The sequence below is a fragment of the Apodemus sylvaticus genome, chromosome 18 (assembly GCF_947179515.1).
Source record: "Apodemus sylvaticus chromosome 18, mApoSyl1.1, whole genome shotgun sequence".
Lineage (NCBI taxonomy): Eukaryota > Metazoa > Chordata > Mammalia > Rodentia > Muridae > Apodemus > Apodemus sylvaticus.
This window is the reverse complement of record NC_067489.1, coordinates 24,690,114-24,708,256: the sequence shown is the minus strand read 5'-3', so window position 1 is coordinate 24,708,256 and position 18,143 is coordinate 24,690,114. Positions and strand designations below refer to the sequence as shown.

Sequence of the window (18,143 nt, the reverse complement as noted above, 5' to 3'; positions counted from 1 at the left end):
TTAGCAACTGGTAAGTCACATTCACACACAAAAGTACCTGCTGTGTCCGTGAAGGGATCCGCGACGCCCCACCCTCAGTCATCGCGGCTCCCCAAGACCATCTGACTTTTCTAACACTAGGTGTCTGCCCCCTCTCATTCCCAGCTACACCATTTCCTCCAAGCTCCACCCCCCTGCCCCCCAACTCACCCCACACAGACCACTGGGAACCAGCCCGATGCAATCGGCTTCCTGTTTCTTTAACAGGTACAGGGTACACCTCAGTAAAATCCTATCATCTCCTCTGCATCCCCCGCAGCAGCAACACACAAAGATGGCTGACAAAGACTGCCTGCATGTGGACCAAAGGCTCTACATTGGCTCAGGGGAAGGCGAGCTCCTCGCCGGACAGAGGTAACACTTGCTACTAAAAATAGTAATAGAGCAGCAGAGCTGTGGCTGTGGCCCTGGCCCTGGCCCTGGCCCTGGCCCATGGAGGACTAGGTTATCTTCAGGCAGACTTCTCTGTAAAGACAGCAAGGCGTGCTCTGCTGACCCAGAGGGCTGGTATAACAAGCACCTACGATAATGTAAAGGAAATATACACCAAAAGCGCTGAACAGAGAGTAACTGTGTCACCATTTCAGGTGGAAAACAGTTCAGACAGGGCCCAGCTGTGGGCCTAGGGTAAATGTGGCTTTTATTTCCTCTCAGGGAAAGACGTAAAAGGGTAGCTCTTCCAGGTACCCCAACCTAAGGAAAGGTGGGTGTGCTCCAGCGGCCAGGGCTAGAATTGCCAGATCATTCTGACAGACTCCTGTGTCCACTCGCTGGCACGTGATGCAGGGACGGGGTGGTTGAGAGTCATTCCCCTGGAGTAGCAGCTCGGTATCAACAGAGGCACAAGGAGGTATGTGCTGGTGTTCACGAAATGGAAGGCAGAGCAGGCGCCCTGAGTGAGGAGCAGGACTGGGTGACGATCCACACCCAGTGTCTGCCGGGTACAAGGCCTGCCTGCGACAGCCGTGGCTCTCCTCCCAAGGGCCCCGGGGGCCCGGAAGCATCACTGCGTCCTATGGCTGGCCCCTTAAATGTCCATCTCAAACTGTGACTCTTCACCTGCGGAGAAAGGAGACAGACAGCCAATAAACAAGTGGCATAAGGCCAGAGAGAAGACATGGTCTTTGTTATTTATGCTCCTAGGTCAAGTGGAAGCCAGCGGAGCACGGAGCGGGAGCACGGAGCAGGAGCACGGAGTGGGAGCACGGAGCACACTGCCAAAGAGAAACAAGAGACGACTGGGCCAGGAAGCAGCTTCCTCATGAGAGCGGTAACAGTGCTGACCGTGGCCCAAGGGGTGGAGCTTTGTGTCCTGTGTCCAGTTAAGGAAATTTAAAAGTACGCCTACCTACGCTGCTGCCACCACCACCACCGCCTAACCATATGGGGCAACCTGGCCACTATTCAGGGCTGACAGCTAGAGGGACCGTCAGAAACTAGGAGCAGGGTAGATGCCCCAGCCAGGGTAAATGGCAGCCTTCAGGTAACGGTGACAACTCCAGGTGTCGCTGAACTGCATCCTCTGTCATCTTTGGTTTGAGGTGAGAAGTCTGCAGAGAGCGATGTAACAGGCGGTTACCAAGCTACACCCATGGGTCCCTGCCACGTGCTCACTGGTGGAGGGGTTCCCCAGTCATTGCCCAGACTCTGCAGGCTGTCAGCCTTCCTGCTACTCCACCTGCCCCATGTCTATCTCAGTGTAACAAGGTAAGTGATGTCTATCCTGGGCTGCTGGGCTCCCGGGGTAATTAGGAATCCCATGGAGGCTGGAGAGATGGCTCAGCGGGTAAGAGCACTGACTGGTCTTCCGAAGGTCTCGAGTTGTAATCCCAGCAACCACATGGTGGCTCACAGCCATCGGTAAAGAGACCTGACGCCCTCTTCTGGTGTCTGAAGGCAGCTACAGTGCACTTACATATAATAACAAATCTTTTTTTTTTTAAAAAGGGAATCCCCATCCTACAGGGCTGTGAGGTGTCAGCGGCTCCCTATCTGAGCCTGGAGCTCCGCCTTCAGGGTGGAGAGTCAGAGGCCTTACTGTGACCAAGGGTACGAGGACATGCTTGCGTAACATGGTCCCAGAGCAGAGAGCTCAGGAGCACTGTCACAAGAACCGTTCACACTGGCTGCCAGGGTGGCTGCTTTGATTGCTTTGGGGAGGGGAGGAGGGGGGACCAGGAAGGACCTAGATATAAATGTCAAAGTTTCCGTGACAATAGGAGGCATTGTCAGCCTGTCTTCATCAATAATCCATTTAATGACCAGTAACCTGCCAGGAGGTTACCTGGGTTTACTTTTTTATCTTGCAGACGTGTAATTTCCTAGAGGGGAAGTACACCGTGTCTTTGATAAGTTGTCTCCTTGCATTAAGAATACCGCTGCTGTGTTCCAAGAGTGGTATTTTGCAAGCGTAGATACAAAGGCGGGCTGATGAAAGCCACTGTCATTTTAGATCCTCTCCTAATTACCCGATGACCCTTGAGGTCCTTGGGAGTTTTGCAGGGGACAAGCTGGCACCGATGAGAATCCCACTTCCCACCCGTCCCCCACCCTCTGGGCACTGGGCCCCTCACAATTGCTCCTCAAAAGGCGGACAGTCACCATCACCCTCTCCCTGAAACGTGGGATTCCTGAGAACAGACAATCCTCCTCCCAGGTCAGGGCCCAGACAGGACTCACCGCCTGCCCGCTTATCTTCCGGGCTGCTGTGCAGGTGGCTCTGGCTGGTTTGCATGGGAGGCTCATCGCTGGTAGGGCTGGTGACCCCAGGAATGGTTGGCAGGTCCTTTGGGGGTGTTTTGGCCACAGGTGAGTTCCGACACTCCATCAGGAACTTCCGGTCATAGATGATCCTGGTTCCTGGTGGAGAAGGTGTAACAAGGGAACTGGCAGGGCCTCCTGGAACCCCTTGCCTGTTATGTTTCCCGCTTCCTGTGAAAGTGTGGCCCAAGCGGAGGCAGCAGGTTCCTTGACCAAAGGGGAATAAGGCTGTCGGAGGGACCTGGCCAACCTGATCACATCCCTGCTCCAGTGCCTACCCCACAACACCCCTTGAGGACCCCCTCTCCTGTGGAATGCTTGTTGCCCACCAAGATGCATCTGTGTCTTCTCAGAGCTCTGAGCACCCTATGCTATCGTCCCTCAACCTCTCACCCCCTCAATTCTCCCTGTCAATTACACACACCACACACAGCACACAGAAAAGGTGGTCACCCCGTCACCGCACCTTCCTATCCTGCAGAACCTCCAGCAGCAGGTCAATCATCTACAACAGAAAGGACAGTGGATCCCTCCCTGCAGAGGAGACTTTCTTGCCAGGTCTTTGCAGAAACAGGCAACACTCTATCCGATCCAGAAAGGACTTAGGCTGAGTCCTTCTCCAAACCTCACCACATTCATCTGCCTGCAGCACCCTTTAAGGACTGACATGAACACCAGTCCCACTCCATCCAACCTCCTACGACAAGTCATTCTTATTCCGCCGGGTGGGGGTCAGTCTCAGTGTCTCAGTGAATTCTTCTCTAGCAGTAAACCACATTCAGGACCCTCCACCCAGGCAGCCGCCAGAACGCCACCATATAAAGGATCGTTTCCCTGGGTAAGGGAGCAAGCCCATTATGGGAGGAAGACCCATGAGGTGACAGTGAGCAGATGAAGTTACCCACAGCTTCCCCCTGGGGCCTCTAACACAGCAGCATGGCATGGGTGATCTATTTTTAACCCCTCAACAGCACCTACTGAACGCTTTCCTCCCAGCAAATCTCAAGCCTTAGCTTCCAAGCCCCCAGCAGACAGTGGCATCCAGCTGGAATTTTAAAACTGCCTTTTGCCTTTCTATTTATAGCTATCCTGGGCAGATGACGAATAAGTCTGGTTTCCTCGAACGCAATGGCGGAAGCCAGTTTCTTTTTTATAGAGACTATGCATCATTGATTACATATTATATAATGGTATATACCACATGTAATAAAAACAAATTAAGGGCTGGCTAGATGGCTCAGTCGGCAAAAAGGCACCTACCGGCCACCAAACCTGCCTGGTGCCCTGAGTTCACGACCAGAAACCCGTATGGTAGGAGAGAATCAGTTCTCACAGGATGTCTTCTGGCCTCCATAGGCAAGATGTATGCATGCTCCCACACCTATATCCATTCTTATTCATATTCGTTCTCTCTCTCTCCTTCTCTCTCTCTCTCTCCCTCATTCTTTCTCTCTCTCTCCTTTTCTTTCTCTTTTCCTCTCCTTCTCCCTCCATCTCAATAAGTACATGAGTCTCAACTTGGGATTAGCACAGAATTACCGACAGCTTCTGAAATGTCCTTAAGCACAGCTCACCGCTACTGTCTTCTATTTATTTAAATGAATGGCTTGGCATTGATGATGTTTTGGGCTTTTTTTTTTAGATTTATTTATTATATCTAAGTACACCGTGGCTGTTCTTCACACACACACACACACACCAGAAGAGGGCATCAGATCTCATTACAGATGGTTGTGAGCCACCATGTAGTCGTTGGGATTTGATCTCAGGACCTCTGGAAGAGCAGTCAGTGCTCTTTTTTTTTTTTTTTTTTTTTGGTTTTTTGAGACAGGGTTTCTCTGTGTAGCCCTGGCTGTCCTGGAACTCACTCTGTAGTCCAGTCTGGCCTCGAACTCAGAAATTCGCCTGCCTTTGCCTCCCAAGTGCTGGGATTACAGGCGTGCGCCACCACGCCCGGCGCAGTCAGTGCTCTTAACCACTGAGCCGTCTCTCCAGCCCTTGATGATGGTTTTGTACTGCCTGGAGAATGATCTACAAAAACTTTCCATTTTAAATGAGTAAGTACACAGTAAGTCAAATTAAAGAATAGATAGCTAGTGAGAGTTGGGTAGACAAGACAGGACAGACAAACAGTTTTAAACCAGCCAAACATTCAGCAGAAATCCACTCCAAGGCAGCCAGCTGGAGTCGCAGCCAAAGCAGATGGTCCCCTCGGGGCAAGGCTTCAAACAGGTGAGCCTAACAAACAGCAGACAGAGGAAACGTGCAGTCATCACACTGTACGTCCACAACATCTGGCAGAATCTGAGTAAGGGAAGCCAAGGCGGGCAGCTGGAACCCCCAACTGAGCCTTCTTCTCTCCACACCAAGAGATGGTGCTGCCCACCCTGAGAGAAGGTCTATCCTCAGTTAATCCACCCTGCAAGTGACCTCAGGCACTCCCACAGCTGAGTGCGCCTCCCCAGGGTCCTCCATATTTTTTGGAGACAGGGTCTTTCTATACAGCCCTGGCTGTCCTGGAACTTGCAGCCAAGCTCCTCAAGTTTCCTACTGCAGGCATTACTGTAGCATGGTACAAACAATAGTGACCCTGGTTGGCAGTGGCTCCCCCTCAAGGGCATTTTCACCCTCAGGCTGTTTCACCCACTGTCTGGTCACACAGGGGCCAGACACTGAGATAAACACACTTGGGTCTGAAGTGGGAGACGGGAACCCTGCGGGTACAGCCAGCTTATCAGTCACCCCAAACAGCACAGAACAATTTACCAACATAATGCACATCACAGATTATAATAAAAACAAAACACCAACCAACTGAAAAACGAATGTGCCCTGTGTCCTACAGTGTGAAACATTCAGCCAGGATACCATTCTTCATAAACAAGGTCAGCTCAGCATGCAAACTTGCCTTTGTCGTTAATAGACAGTCAAATTATATATACAGGCCCCCCCAAAAAATTGTCTTTAAATAAATTTATGATTCTATCAGTGAATGTTTGATATGCATACCTATTTCATATACCTACATACCTCGGATTATATAAAAACTCATGCTAGATAGAAGAGGTCAAGCAAAAATGTTTAAGAGTTCCTGCTGGCCTGGCGTGGTGCCACTCCCAGCATTCAGGAGGCAGGAGGAGGAGGATCTGAGTTCTAGGCCAACCTGGTCTACATAGCAATTTGCAGGATAGACGGGGCTAAATAGAGAGACGCTATTTCCAAAAAATATGTGGGATCCTGGGGAGGCACAGCTGTCAGGAGTGCCTGAGGTCTTTTGCAGGGAGGATTAACTGAGGACAGACCCACATTCGATGCAGGTAGCACCCACCATCTCACACTTTAGAAGCCTGACAGACACCAGCATCTCCCTCTCTGCTTCCTGCCCACCTTAAAAATCAAGACCGGCCTCTACCACAAGCTCCTGCTGCCATGACGTTCTGCCCAAGGGCAACCAGTCAACTGACTGTGGACTGAGCTGTGAAGTCAGGAGCCAAACTAAATATCCTGGCTCTAAGTTTTCCTGTCAGTGATCTGGTCACAGTGACAAGAAAAGTAAGAAGTTACAAAATAAATAAATACACATACACAGTGTTGAGGTAGGCAGAGGACACACAGTGAGTCACGGGTCAGCTGTGGCACTGGAGCCCAGAGCCTACTATTGGGGTGAACGTTCAAAGTTCAGTTTTGAACCACATAGAGACCGCCTTTCTTTGTCACCGAGTCTCGACAGACAACTGTCTCCTTCACTCGCTCTACTCTGTGGGCAAGGTATCACTTTCTCTACCTTTGCCTCAATGGTCTCTCCAAGACCTCTCCTTTATCACCATGACAACTTCATCAGCTTCTAGTGTGCATTAGAACGGTGGCCCCCGCCCCAAGGGACCCCTGCACAAATGCTAACAATTTCTCTGTCCCGTAAAGGTTTAAGTTGACACACTGCCACCAGTTGCTAGTCCGAGGCCAAAGTGAGGAGGGTGCTTGAGAAGGAAGGTAAGCAACCGAGAAAGAGAGCTGGGGGTAGTGTGAGGTGAGACTGGTCAGCCTCCGTCTCCCTCAGACACACAGACTATGGGAACCATCATGAACTTAGGTATGGCCGGTAGCCTTTGGGACTTTTAATTCCTGGAATGCACAAAGTATAGATAAGTGTTTACTCCCGAGGCATAGTTTAGCACTGAGGCCAGTTTTCCTGGACACAGTGAGGACACATTCCCCAAGGATCTAGTTCTCACCTGTCAACCAAGTTACCCTGGTTACCCTGGGCTCGAGGACACTATATTTAAAGCACTAGCTATCACCCTCTATATTTAGGATCCCTTAATGTGCAAACCACATGGGACTTAAAGGCAGAAGTTCTGGGCTCAAACTAGGAATCACTTACCTAAAAACCTAAAATGTCTGAGCCCTAGTTCTTTCTGTGCCACATGAAGAAGATTAAGGGAAAAACTCACACCCCGAAGGAGTAGCATCAAGGCTAAATAACACATACCAGCATTCCTGAGGGCCAGAGTTAGCATTCCAGGAAAGAACATCTGCCTTACTTGCACGAGGCCCTGGGGGGGAGGGGGGGGGAGGACCAAAAAATAAATAAAAATAAGCCAGCCTCGGTGGTGTGTGTGTCTCTAACACAAGCACTCGGGAGACAGAGGCAATTGGATCTCAGTAAGTTCGGGGCCAGGCTACAGGGTTCCAAGACAGCCAGGGCAATGTAGAGACCGTTTCATAAGTAGACAGACATAGAGATGATAGACACATGGATGGATGGATGGATGGATGGATGGATGGATGGATGGTCAGTCTCAAGCAAGCCGAGTAAACCTATCAGAAAGAAGACTTGGATCTGGAAAACATCATCCTAAGTGAGGTAACCCAATCACAAAAGAATACACATGGAATGCAATCTCTGATAAGTGGATATTAATTAGCCCAGAAGCCCTGAATACCCAAGGCACAATTAGCATAACAAATGACTCCCATGAAGAAGTATGGAGAGGGTCCTGATCCTGGATAGGCTTGATCCAGGATAGAGAAAAAGGAGGGAGGTGATTGGAGAATGGGTGGAGAGAAGAAGGTTTATGGGACATATGGGGAGGGGAAACTGGGAAAGGGGAAATCATTTGGATTGTAAACAAAAAATATAGAAAATAAAAATATATAATAAAAAAAGGAAGCAGAAATGAGGCACGGTGACGCACAGCTACACTCCCAGCACTCTCACGGCAGAGGCAGGAAGATCAACAACGCAATGTTGTTCTTCCCAAAACAGTGACTTTGCATAGCCAGCCTGGGCTAAAAATAAAGAAGTAAAATAAAGCAAAACAAAATATAGCAAACCAAATAATGGTATCTCTCGGGGATCTTATGAAGTTACCAGATACCAACTGTGGGTAGCCCGTCAGGGGCAGGAAGCCACCTTTCTTTCTCAGAAGCTCTGTCAAGGGCAAGGCTTTTACAGAGACTGATCGCGCCGACTCCCCTTTGCTGACCTCTTCTCCCCAAATGCTTCTGAATGCACCAGTGCAGAGTGCGGGCACCACAAGCCATGATCAAGATGGGGTGCCCTGTTCTCCAGGCGGCTCCCAAAACACAGCAAGGGCTAGGCCAGCGGGAGTGGGTGGGAGCTGTGACGGGCTGTACTGTGTTCCTCCAAGCACATGTGTGGAATCCTAAAGTCCTGCACCTCACAGCATGGCATCTGGAGAGGTCGTTATAGGGAAGGTCGGTGTGAACCCTTTAGAGTGGATCCTGACCTCTTGTCACTGGAGTAGCCTCAGAAGAGGAAATGTTCGCACAGACCCACAGACCACAGGCGGTAGGCTGGCTCTCTTGCCTTCTTGCTCTCACTCTGTCCTCTCGCCCCTCCCCCTCTCCCCATTCCCCTCCCCCCTCTCTCTAAGTGTTCATGGCTCTACTCTCTATGCCTTTCTGTCTCTACTACCCTCCCCATACCCTGAACAAACTCTAGTCTATACTATAAGGACAGGACAGGACAGACAAGACAAGACAAGACAAGACAAGACAAGACAAGACAAGACAAGACAAGACCGGACTATAGGCTGAGAAGAGAGAATTTAGTCATCTGCAAGCTAGAAAGAGAGGCCTCGGAAGGAACCAACCTCACTCTAGTCACTCCAGTTACCAACAGTAAGTTTCACAGCTTACGCTAACTCGACGCCAGTATTTCCGTATGGCAGCTGTAGCAAGCTAAAAACAGGCTGGCTGGGATTTCCCTTCTCTGGCGTTTGGGATTAAACCAGGGTTCCATACACATTTGTTCTTCCACTGAGCTACAACCCCAGTCCAAACACACATTCTTTGCAAGTAAGACAACTGCTCCGATCACTTCTGAGTGTTTTGTGACAGGGTCTCATGTGGCCCTCGAACACAGTATGTAGCTGAGGCTGTCCCAGTTACTTCTCTATTGCTGGGATGATACCACCGCTAAGACAACGTACAAAATAAAGCATTTAACGTGGGGCTTAGAGCCCATGACCATCGTGGCGAGAGCACGGCAGCAGGCACAGTGCTTGATGCAGCTGTAGCTAAGAGTTGTCATACTTATCTCCATGTATAAGACAGAGACCTAATGGGGAATGGCTTAGACGGGTTTTTTGTTTTGTTTGAAACTTCAAAGCCCACCCCCACCTCCAACAAGGCTACATCTTCTAATCCTTCCCAAACAGTGCCACCAAATGGGGACCCAGCCTTCAAATATATGCATCTCTGGGAGCCATTCTCATTCAAAACACCCACCCATATTGGCCTCCCACATCAGATCCTCCTGTTGAGGAGAGCCTCTTCTCCAGAGCACTGGGATCAGAAACGTGTGCCACTGCAGCCAGCTGAGAAACCTGCTTTTCAACCTTCACACTGGATGCTGCCAACCCAAGCTCGAAACGGACTGTACCTCCCGGATGATCATCGTCATTTTGGACTGCCGGGCACACCTGACTCAAGCCAATCGCTAGTGCCCAGAAAACCCAGGCCTTCCAAGTTACTCTGAGAGTGGTGTATTGGACAGTAAGGATAAGCCCTGCAAAGCGATGGCCCTAAAGCCTGCTGATCAGAAGAAGCAAAACAAAACAAAACAAACAAACAAAAAGCAACAAGCAAACAACAACAACAAAAACCAGTGAGTGGTTCATACACTTGAGAAGTATCTGTAGAATGATCAGGACTTTAAGGTCACCCTCAAATGTGAGGCCATCCTGACCGGGTTTGAGGAGATCCTGTCTCAAAACAAAGAAGGCCATCCCATCTTCCTCCTGCCCCCCACTTGAAGCTGGACTGCCCCCAAGAACAAAAGAATCCGTTTAAAGGGATGTGGCAAGGCTCCGATGCCTCTGCCCTGGGTTACCATCTGCCAGTGTTCAGAGGTTCAAGCTACGGGGGCTGGCGAGATCGCTCAGTGGTTAAGAGCACTGACTGTTCTTCTGAAGGTCCTGAGTTCAAATCCCAGCAACTACTTGGTGGCTTACGCCACCAAGATCTGACACCCTCTTCTGGTGTGTCTGAAGACAGCTATAGTATACTTACATATAACAATAAATAAATCTTAAAATCAGGCTAAACTAAATGATTTGAACCCCAAGGGGACGCTGCCAGCCTCCCACCAGGGGCCCCACAAGTGGCCCTTTAGGACCACTTAGGACCTTTCAGTCCAGAGCAATCCAGGTGCAGCGTGAGCCAACTCTGCCAAAATCAGCCAAGGACAGGCATGAGCAGTAAACCATCCTTCAAGTTTGGGGATGGCATGGGATTTTTGTTTGTTTGTTTCTTGTTTTTTAGACTTTGAATAATCTTTATTGCCCCTCACATTTTCATTTAATAAACTTGCTTTGTGCTTCAATAGAAAAACGATTCTTTAACTTTAATCAGTGTTCTTCTTCCAAACTAGTACCTATATTTTATTATTTAAACCATCATGTTAAATATATGCTATTCTACTGCTTATCAATGTTCCTTTCTTCCTTTTATTTTTTTATTATATATTTCTTTATTTACATTTCAAATGTTATCCCCTCTCCTCGTTTCCCCTCCAAAACCCCCCTACCCCATGCCCCCTCCTCCTGCTCACCAACCCACCCACTCTCGCTTCCCTGGCCTGGCATTCCCCTACACTGGGGCATCGAGCCTTCCCAGGACCAAGGGCCTTTTCTCCTCTCACTGATGTCCAACCAGGCCATCCTCTGCTACATATCAGCTAGAGCCATGGGTCCCTCCATGTGTACTCTTTGGTTGGTGGTTTAATCCCTGGGAGCTCTGGGGTACTGGTTGGTTCATATTGTTATTCCTCCTATGGGACTGCAAACCTCTTCAGCTCCTTGGGTCCTTTCTCTAGCTCCTCCATTGGGGGCCCTGTGCTCGGTCAGGGACGGCTTGTTAAAGGCTAGTGACAAGCCAGGCAGTGGTGGTGCATGCCTTTAATCCCAGCACTTGGGAGGCAGAGGCAGGTGGATTTCTGAGTTCGAGGCCAGCCTGGTCTACAGAGTGAGTTCCAGAACAGCCAGGAAACCCTGTCTCGAAAAAAATCAAAAAAGCTAGTGACAACTTGGCACAGCCATTTCCACCATGGAGATCCCGGCGGACACCCAGGCCTCAGGAAGGAACCTAGATACCCCACGAGGATGCTTCACCCTGGGCTCCTTTTAGGCCCCTTCACCTTCATCTTTTCCCTGGTGCTAAAGAGCAGCCCAGGGCATCACACACACTAGGAGAGCGCTATGCCACTAAGCCACACCCAGCGCGCTCGTCACCTCCTGAACATTGGACCCGGCATTAGGTTCTGAGGTCACAACGACTGCTCTGGAAGAACATCCTGTCTAACCCGAGAAACAAGCGTGCCAACAGACAGATGCGTGGCCATGACTCACCCCGGACAAAGACAGCTGAGGTAAGTAAGAGTCGGACCAGAAAGTAACGGATGTTTTTGTTTGTTTGCCTGAACATATGGGGATACACAGGCATGAATGAAAGCTAAGGGGGAGAAAAAAAAAACAATGGTCGAGTTGAGCAGTCCTCGTTTTCAATATTGCTATTCCCTTCTAACTCATTTTCCTGAACATCAAAGAAAGGCTCATTTGGAAAAAATGTTTCGCCAAGTGAAATTAAATCTGCACCATCCTATCTGCCTCCGTACACCCAAGTCGGTAATGACTTTTGCTGTTATGGTGGGGAGAATCCAACTCACCTTGCAAATAATAAATACTTGCCACTTTGAGGGTATAGTGGAAAGAAAAGGCAACCTCTGAAGGCCACTAAAATTTAGAGGATCACCTCCTCAGAATGTCATGCATCATGGAGACAAGGTCTGTTGGATATCAAACATGATCAGTGGCCCTGGGGCCCACGTACTAAACCACAAAGCAAAATCACCATGGGTGGGGCTGGAGAGATGGCTCAGCAGTTAAGAGCACTGGCTGCTCTTCCGGAGATCCTGAGTTCAACTCCCAGCAACCGCATGGTGGCTCACAACCATCCGTAATGGGATCTGACGCCCTCTTCTGGTGTGTGTGTGAAGATGGCTAGAGTGTACTCATACACATAAAATAAATAAATCTGTAACTATTGGTTACAGAGCTGAAGGGCAGGAGATGTCTATGGAATCACTTCCTTCTAAAGCTACGCCTTTAAGAGACCGTATCTCCCTTCAGCATCACTGAACTATTAAGTACAACTGACAAATAAAAATGTCACACACTTAAGCTGGATGCCACATGGAAGCTGAGGCAGGAAGATCAGCAGTGTTGAGGCTAGCCTGGACTATACAGTAAGAACCTATCTTAAAGAAGAGGAGGAAGAAGGAGAAAGGAAAGAGAGGGAGAAATAGAGAGAGAAGAAAGGAGGCAGAAGCACCTAGTCAAGGTACACAGAATGATCTGTCGTCACACTAGGAAACGTAAAATAAATCCCACAATCTTAAAGCGATCAGCATGTGTCTCAGATGTCTGTGTAAGGAAGGCTATGGCTAAGGTTGCTCTTAGCTAATTTCTAGTAAACACCGCAGGGTTAATTATAGCCACTGATGAGTACACCCCTGGAATCTATCCCTCTCAGAACTGAAAGTCTGAGCCAAGCATCTAATTCCCTAACTCCCAACATAGCCATTCTCTCTAATACTTGATATTCATCCTCCGACCCCTGTCCCTACCCACCACCTCCCCCGCCTTTGTGATGTTAAAGCCTCCTGCAGAGCTGGTCTTCACTAAGAAGATTCTCCACGCTTTTATTTTAATTTGGGGAGAAGTGTCTGCGGAGGTGACACCAGGAGAGGCCACCCTGCAGCTAGAACCATGGTGGACAGAGGTCTGTCTGTCGGGGGCATCCTATAGGTGCTAAAGGACAGACCTTTCCAAGAGCAGCCAGCACATTTGAACCCCTGACCATCTATCTCTTCAGACCCCCATTTCAGCTCTGTCTTCACCTGACTCCCAACCCTCCTGTCAGACTGTCTTCCTAGTAAGGACTCGGGAATGCCTTCAAAACCAAGAGGCTCCAAAGGGAGTTTGGAGAGCTCTACCCAACCCCCTTCCAATTCAGTAGTACGTACTGGAACCTAATGTATATATTGTTTCCAACGCTTTAAAGGGATGCTTGGATGCCTGTGAGATGGGGACCGTTCTATCTCCTTGCCATCTCGATACCCAAAGCTCTCTCACTCAACCCTTAATAATATCCTCAGCCGTAACTTCTCCCCTCTGTGCGACTAAGACCTCAGAACATCCAGTCACCACCATCAGCGCCCAGCCCACCTCCCCTCTTCCCAGCTCTGCCAAAGCGAAACACGTGGCAGCCACCTCAAGGTCGGCCTCCCAGACAGAGACATTTTTTTTCTCTGATAGGGTCTCGCTGACCTGGAACTTACTATGTAGACCCTTAACCCGGCTGGCTTCAAACTCACAGAGATCCAACTGTTTCTACACCAAGACACTCAGCTTTACCACCTAACAAAATGCCTGCCACCCTACCTGCCTGCCTGGTTAACCTCACCCAGGTACTACGAGGTAGGATCATGCAAACAACTTCTGTAGGTTTAGAAGTCATCCTGGGCGGGTATTCACCAGAAGATCCTGTTTATGGCATTGCTGGCGATCTCAAAGACACCAAGGTTCAAATATTCTTGTAAGACACTCCCTTCAGACATGTCTTAGGTTACCAAAGGGTTAATAACCACCGACCAAAGCCCCAGGAATGGAGATGGTTCAGGCCACCTGTTGTGTCCTGGTCTCCAGAGGCAGCTGCTTCAAAGCCATCCTCGCTGAAGTGCAGGTATTTCTTCCTGTGGTGCTTGCAGCCCCTACAGGTCGTCACATACCAAGGTGGGTAGAAAGCCTAAGTTCTAGAAATGTCAGCCTGAGTTTATGCCTGGATGGAATCTACTTTGCCAGACTCCTAAAGTTCTGAAAAGGCAAGGAAAGAAAAACTACATATATATACATACACACACACATAGACACACACATATGTGTGTGTATCCACATATACAACCACATATATATACATATATGCATATATGTATGCATAATGTATACATACATACATCATACATACATACATACACATATACAACACATATATAGTGCTGTTAACCCCAGCCCTCAGGAAGCTGAGGCAGGTATATCTCTGTGCAGCCCTGGCTGTCCTGTAAGTCACTCCGTAGACCGTCACCCTCTGATTCCGTTTTTAATTGGGGGTCTAAATGATGAGAAACATTGTGGAGCAAACGGTCAAGATTCTGCACTTTAGCAGAGGCGGCCTGGAATGAACGGCCCTTGGGGCAAGATCCCACTCCTTAACTAAATAGGCTTGCTGGCTTTGGCAGAAACAAGCAAGCAAGACTTTCCTCGAACCATGGACTATGTAACACACACACACAACGACGACGACAACAACAACAACAAAAATCTGACTAGAGCCAGCTGGCTTTGGGGACCTGGCACTGCCTTCTTTCAGTTAAGAAGTAAATGCTACACTATAAGGAAGCCCTTTCCTCTTCAAAGACAAGGGTAACTGCCTGTCAACACTTCCCAGACCCCAGTGAGAAGTTGATCAGAGTTCATTACAAACAGTACTGGCTATTGCTACCCAGCTAACCTGTCCATCCAGAAAGGGAAGGGCAAAAGAGGGGGAAAAACCGTTTCTCAGAGCCTTTATGTCCGACTCGGTGCCTATTAGAAAGAAAAAAAAGGCCCAGATTTACACCTCGCCTAAAATGACTCAACTCTCTGTGGAACTTTGTATTGAACACAAAGTTCTGCGAAAAGACAAAGGGGGGCAACAGCGTGGACTAAAATGAGGGCAGAAGCCTGCAGAGAACTTTTCCTTGGGCCATTTCTAAGGAGAGGGAGAAGGCTTTCTTCCCTCCCTACCTGCTTGCTACTTCTTAGCTGAGTCTAGGAGCATGGCATGACAATGCATAACAGACACGCGCTCAAGGAGCGAGGCCTTGGTGCTGTATTTCTGAAGACCACAGAACTGACTGGACACTGACTGATCTCTAAGATCCCCTTCATCGGTGCCTCCGTTCTGGGATCTGGCTGTGTTCCCTGGTGTCGGGCAGCTGCCCCGAGAAAATAGGCATGTGGCCCGGCTGCGCCAGCAGTAGCCCAAGGTTCATCCCAGCGCCAGGATTTCTCTTGTTTTTGAGTTGTAAGAGGAGTAGTTGAGGGGGAGGAGACCGGGGAGGGGAGAAGCACAGAAGTGGGTGGGAGCAGCGCGGGGATTGGGAGGGAAGTAGCGAGCCACGAGGATTTCATCACGCAAACGGGCGGGTAGGTTTCATCAGCGTCTGCACTGGGGCTCCGGGGCAAGCTGGGAATGCCTGGTTCCCGGAGGCCGGCCCCCACCCGCGCCAACTCAGCTTCCTCTTCCTCGTTGTCCGCCACTTGGGCGAAATCAGCGCTGTGCCCTGCCCCCCAGGCCCGAGGAACGTGTTGTTCTGCACCACACCAGACGCGGCCCCAGCAGGGACCTCTCTCTTAACAGGCTTCATGCCACAGGTGGCAGAGACGCGCTTCTGGGGCAGGGAAGCACCCTCAGCGTCCAGCCTCCATTAATGAGCGAGTGTCCAATGCAAAAAAAGAGGGTTGCCTCCGGAAAGGTTAAAAAGAAAAAAAGTATGCGGGCGTCAGTTATTCCAAAGGAGATCGACTGAACTTAATCTCCAGACTAGCCTCTTTTCTCTGATGTGTCCCACCCCAGAACTGCCCTGACACTCATAGAAGCCTCCCTTAAGCACATGGTGGTCCTGTATTTGTAAGCATACAGAATGCCCTATCTGTATGCTTAGTGCAGTCTGCTGTGTCTCCTAGGAAAAGGCAGTTTGCAGACCATGCTCCACCACACCCAGAAGGCGGGCAACCCAGACGGTGACCCTTCTGCTCTCCGGACGCCCCTTGTCCCTTCTTGCCAGCTACCGAACCCCCGAACGCCGCCCTCCCGGTCGCACGTGAGACTCCGGATCCCAGCATATCCTCCAGCCCCCCCCCCCATCCCCAGCCCCCCGAGGTTGTTCGGGACCCCGACCAGCGCCTACCTCCCGGGGTGGTGCTGAAGAGTGTGCCGCCGGGGGTGGTGCTGTAGTCCCCGGGCGGGAGCTGCACGCCATCGCCGAGGGCCACGCGGCGAGTGGGGATGGCCCGGCTGGGAGTTTGGCTGCAGCTGCTGCCCGCCGACATGTCTCCTGCACGCCGCCCACGACCCTCCTGCAACCCCAAGGCACCTCGGCCCAACCCTTCTCGTGCCCGGCCCGCCCCTTCCGCCTGGGCTCCACGCCCCCCGAGACTTGCGGTCCGCCCGGCCCCACCCAGCTCCAGCCCGCTGCCTGCAAGTGGTTCCCAGCTGCTGACCTAGGCAGCCTCTGTCCTCTCCAGTGCAGGAACCCCAATGCTGGCCCCTTGCTTTCGCGGGTTCCTCCCCGAGTCTCTGAGAAGAACTATGTAGAGGCGACGGGGGCAGCGTCTCAGCGTACCAGACCGCCTGCTTTCTATATTAGGATGTGACCCCTCGATCCCCGATCCTTCGTTTCTTCACTGCAGTAGGAGTCACAGTGGCAGCACAACAAGCATTCTTGATCTTGAAAGGAGTGGTGGAAGAGTTTAGAACGAGCCAGCCAGCTGGGAACTGAATATAAGTATGTTGAGCGATGGGCAGGCTCGAACCTCTGCAGACTATGGGCTGGGAAGGGTTAGAGTTGGTCAGAGATCCCAATAGTACTTGGACTGGGGTCTACTCCAGCACTTTGTCTGATAGTCACTAGGGAGGGAAGGGAAAAATGCATGTACAACCGGTAAGAGAGTCGGTGTCAGTCTCCGAGTAGTAGGAAATGCCTCTAATCCCAGCGCTGGGGAGGTTGAAGCCCTAGGAGGACCCCGAGTTGACAGCCAGACAACTTAGTGAGACCCCCATCTCAACAAAACAAATCATGTAAACAGTAACAACCACAAATAACAACAGAAAACCGAAGTTCAGTAAGGGACAGAGTTTTGTACAAGATCACACAGCTGTTGAATACATATCCGAGGCCAAGGTAGGGCCAGAACCCTGTTTTCAATGCTGTCCAGGCTAGCCTGAGAGAACACCCTGGGCCACCTTCCTCCCTTTGGGAGAAGCATTTTGAAAGGAGTTTTGCTTTTTGCCTTGTTTGGTTGCTCTGGAGGCCCTGGATTTCCTGGAACTAAGATTTCAGGGAAGGGCCTGCTTATGAAGTCCATCATTCAGGCTCAACATTCAAGCACTACACACTTGTCCAGTGTGGCCATTAGGAAACTGAAGCATTAGGATTCTAGCCTGTGCTAGACAGCAAAATCCTGTCTCAGGCAGAAGAAGAAGAAGAAGAAGAAGAAGAAGAAGAAGAAGAAGAAGAAGAAGAAGAGGAGGAGGAGGAGGAGGAGGAGGAGGAGGAGGAGGAGGAGGAGGAGGAGGAGGAGGAGGAGGAGGAGGAGGAGGAGGAGGAGGAGGAGGAGGAGGAGGAGGACGAGGACGAGGAGGAGGACGAGGAGGACGAGGAGGACGAGGAGGACGAGGGGGTGGGAGGGGGAGGAGGAGGAAGAGGAGGAGGAAGAAAAGAAGAAGAGGAAGAAAAGAAAAAGAAGGAGGAGAAGGAGAAGGAAAAGAAGAAGGAGGAGAAGAAGGAGAAGAGGAGGAGGAAGAGGAAGAGGAAGAGGAGGAAGAAAAGAAGAAGAGGAAGAAAAGAGGAGGAGGAGGAGGAGGAGGAGGAGGAGGAGGAGAAGAAGAAGAAGAAGAAGAAGAAGAAGAAGAAGAAGAAGAAGAAGAAGAAGAAGAAGAAGAAGACGAAGAAGAAGAAGAAGAAGAAGAAGACCAAGAAGAAAGAAGACCAAGAAGAA

At 50.2% G+C, this 18,143-nt stretch overlaps 1 protein-coding gene across 1 annotated transcript; it reads right to left on the bottom strand.

The window, feature by feature from the left end:
• Positions 1-620: 620 nt before the first annotated feature.
• Positions 621-16,544, bottom strand: Eif4ebp1 (eukaryotic translation initiation factor 4E binding protein 1). Its single transcript, XM_052162443.1, has 3 exons — positions 16,334-16,544; positions 2,719-2,898; positions 621-1,098 (listed from the first exon to the last, which is right to left on the bottom strand). The coding sequence occupies exons 1-3, from the start codon at positions 16,473-16,475 to the stop codon at positions 1,067-1,069; spliced, it is 354 nt and encodes a 117-aa protein (XP_052018403.1). The 5' UTR covers positions 16,476-16,544; the 3' UTR covers positions 621-1,066.
• Between the last annotated feature and the right edge of the window lie 1,599 nt (positions 16,545-18,143).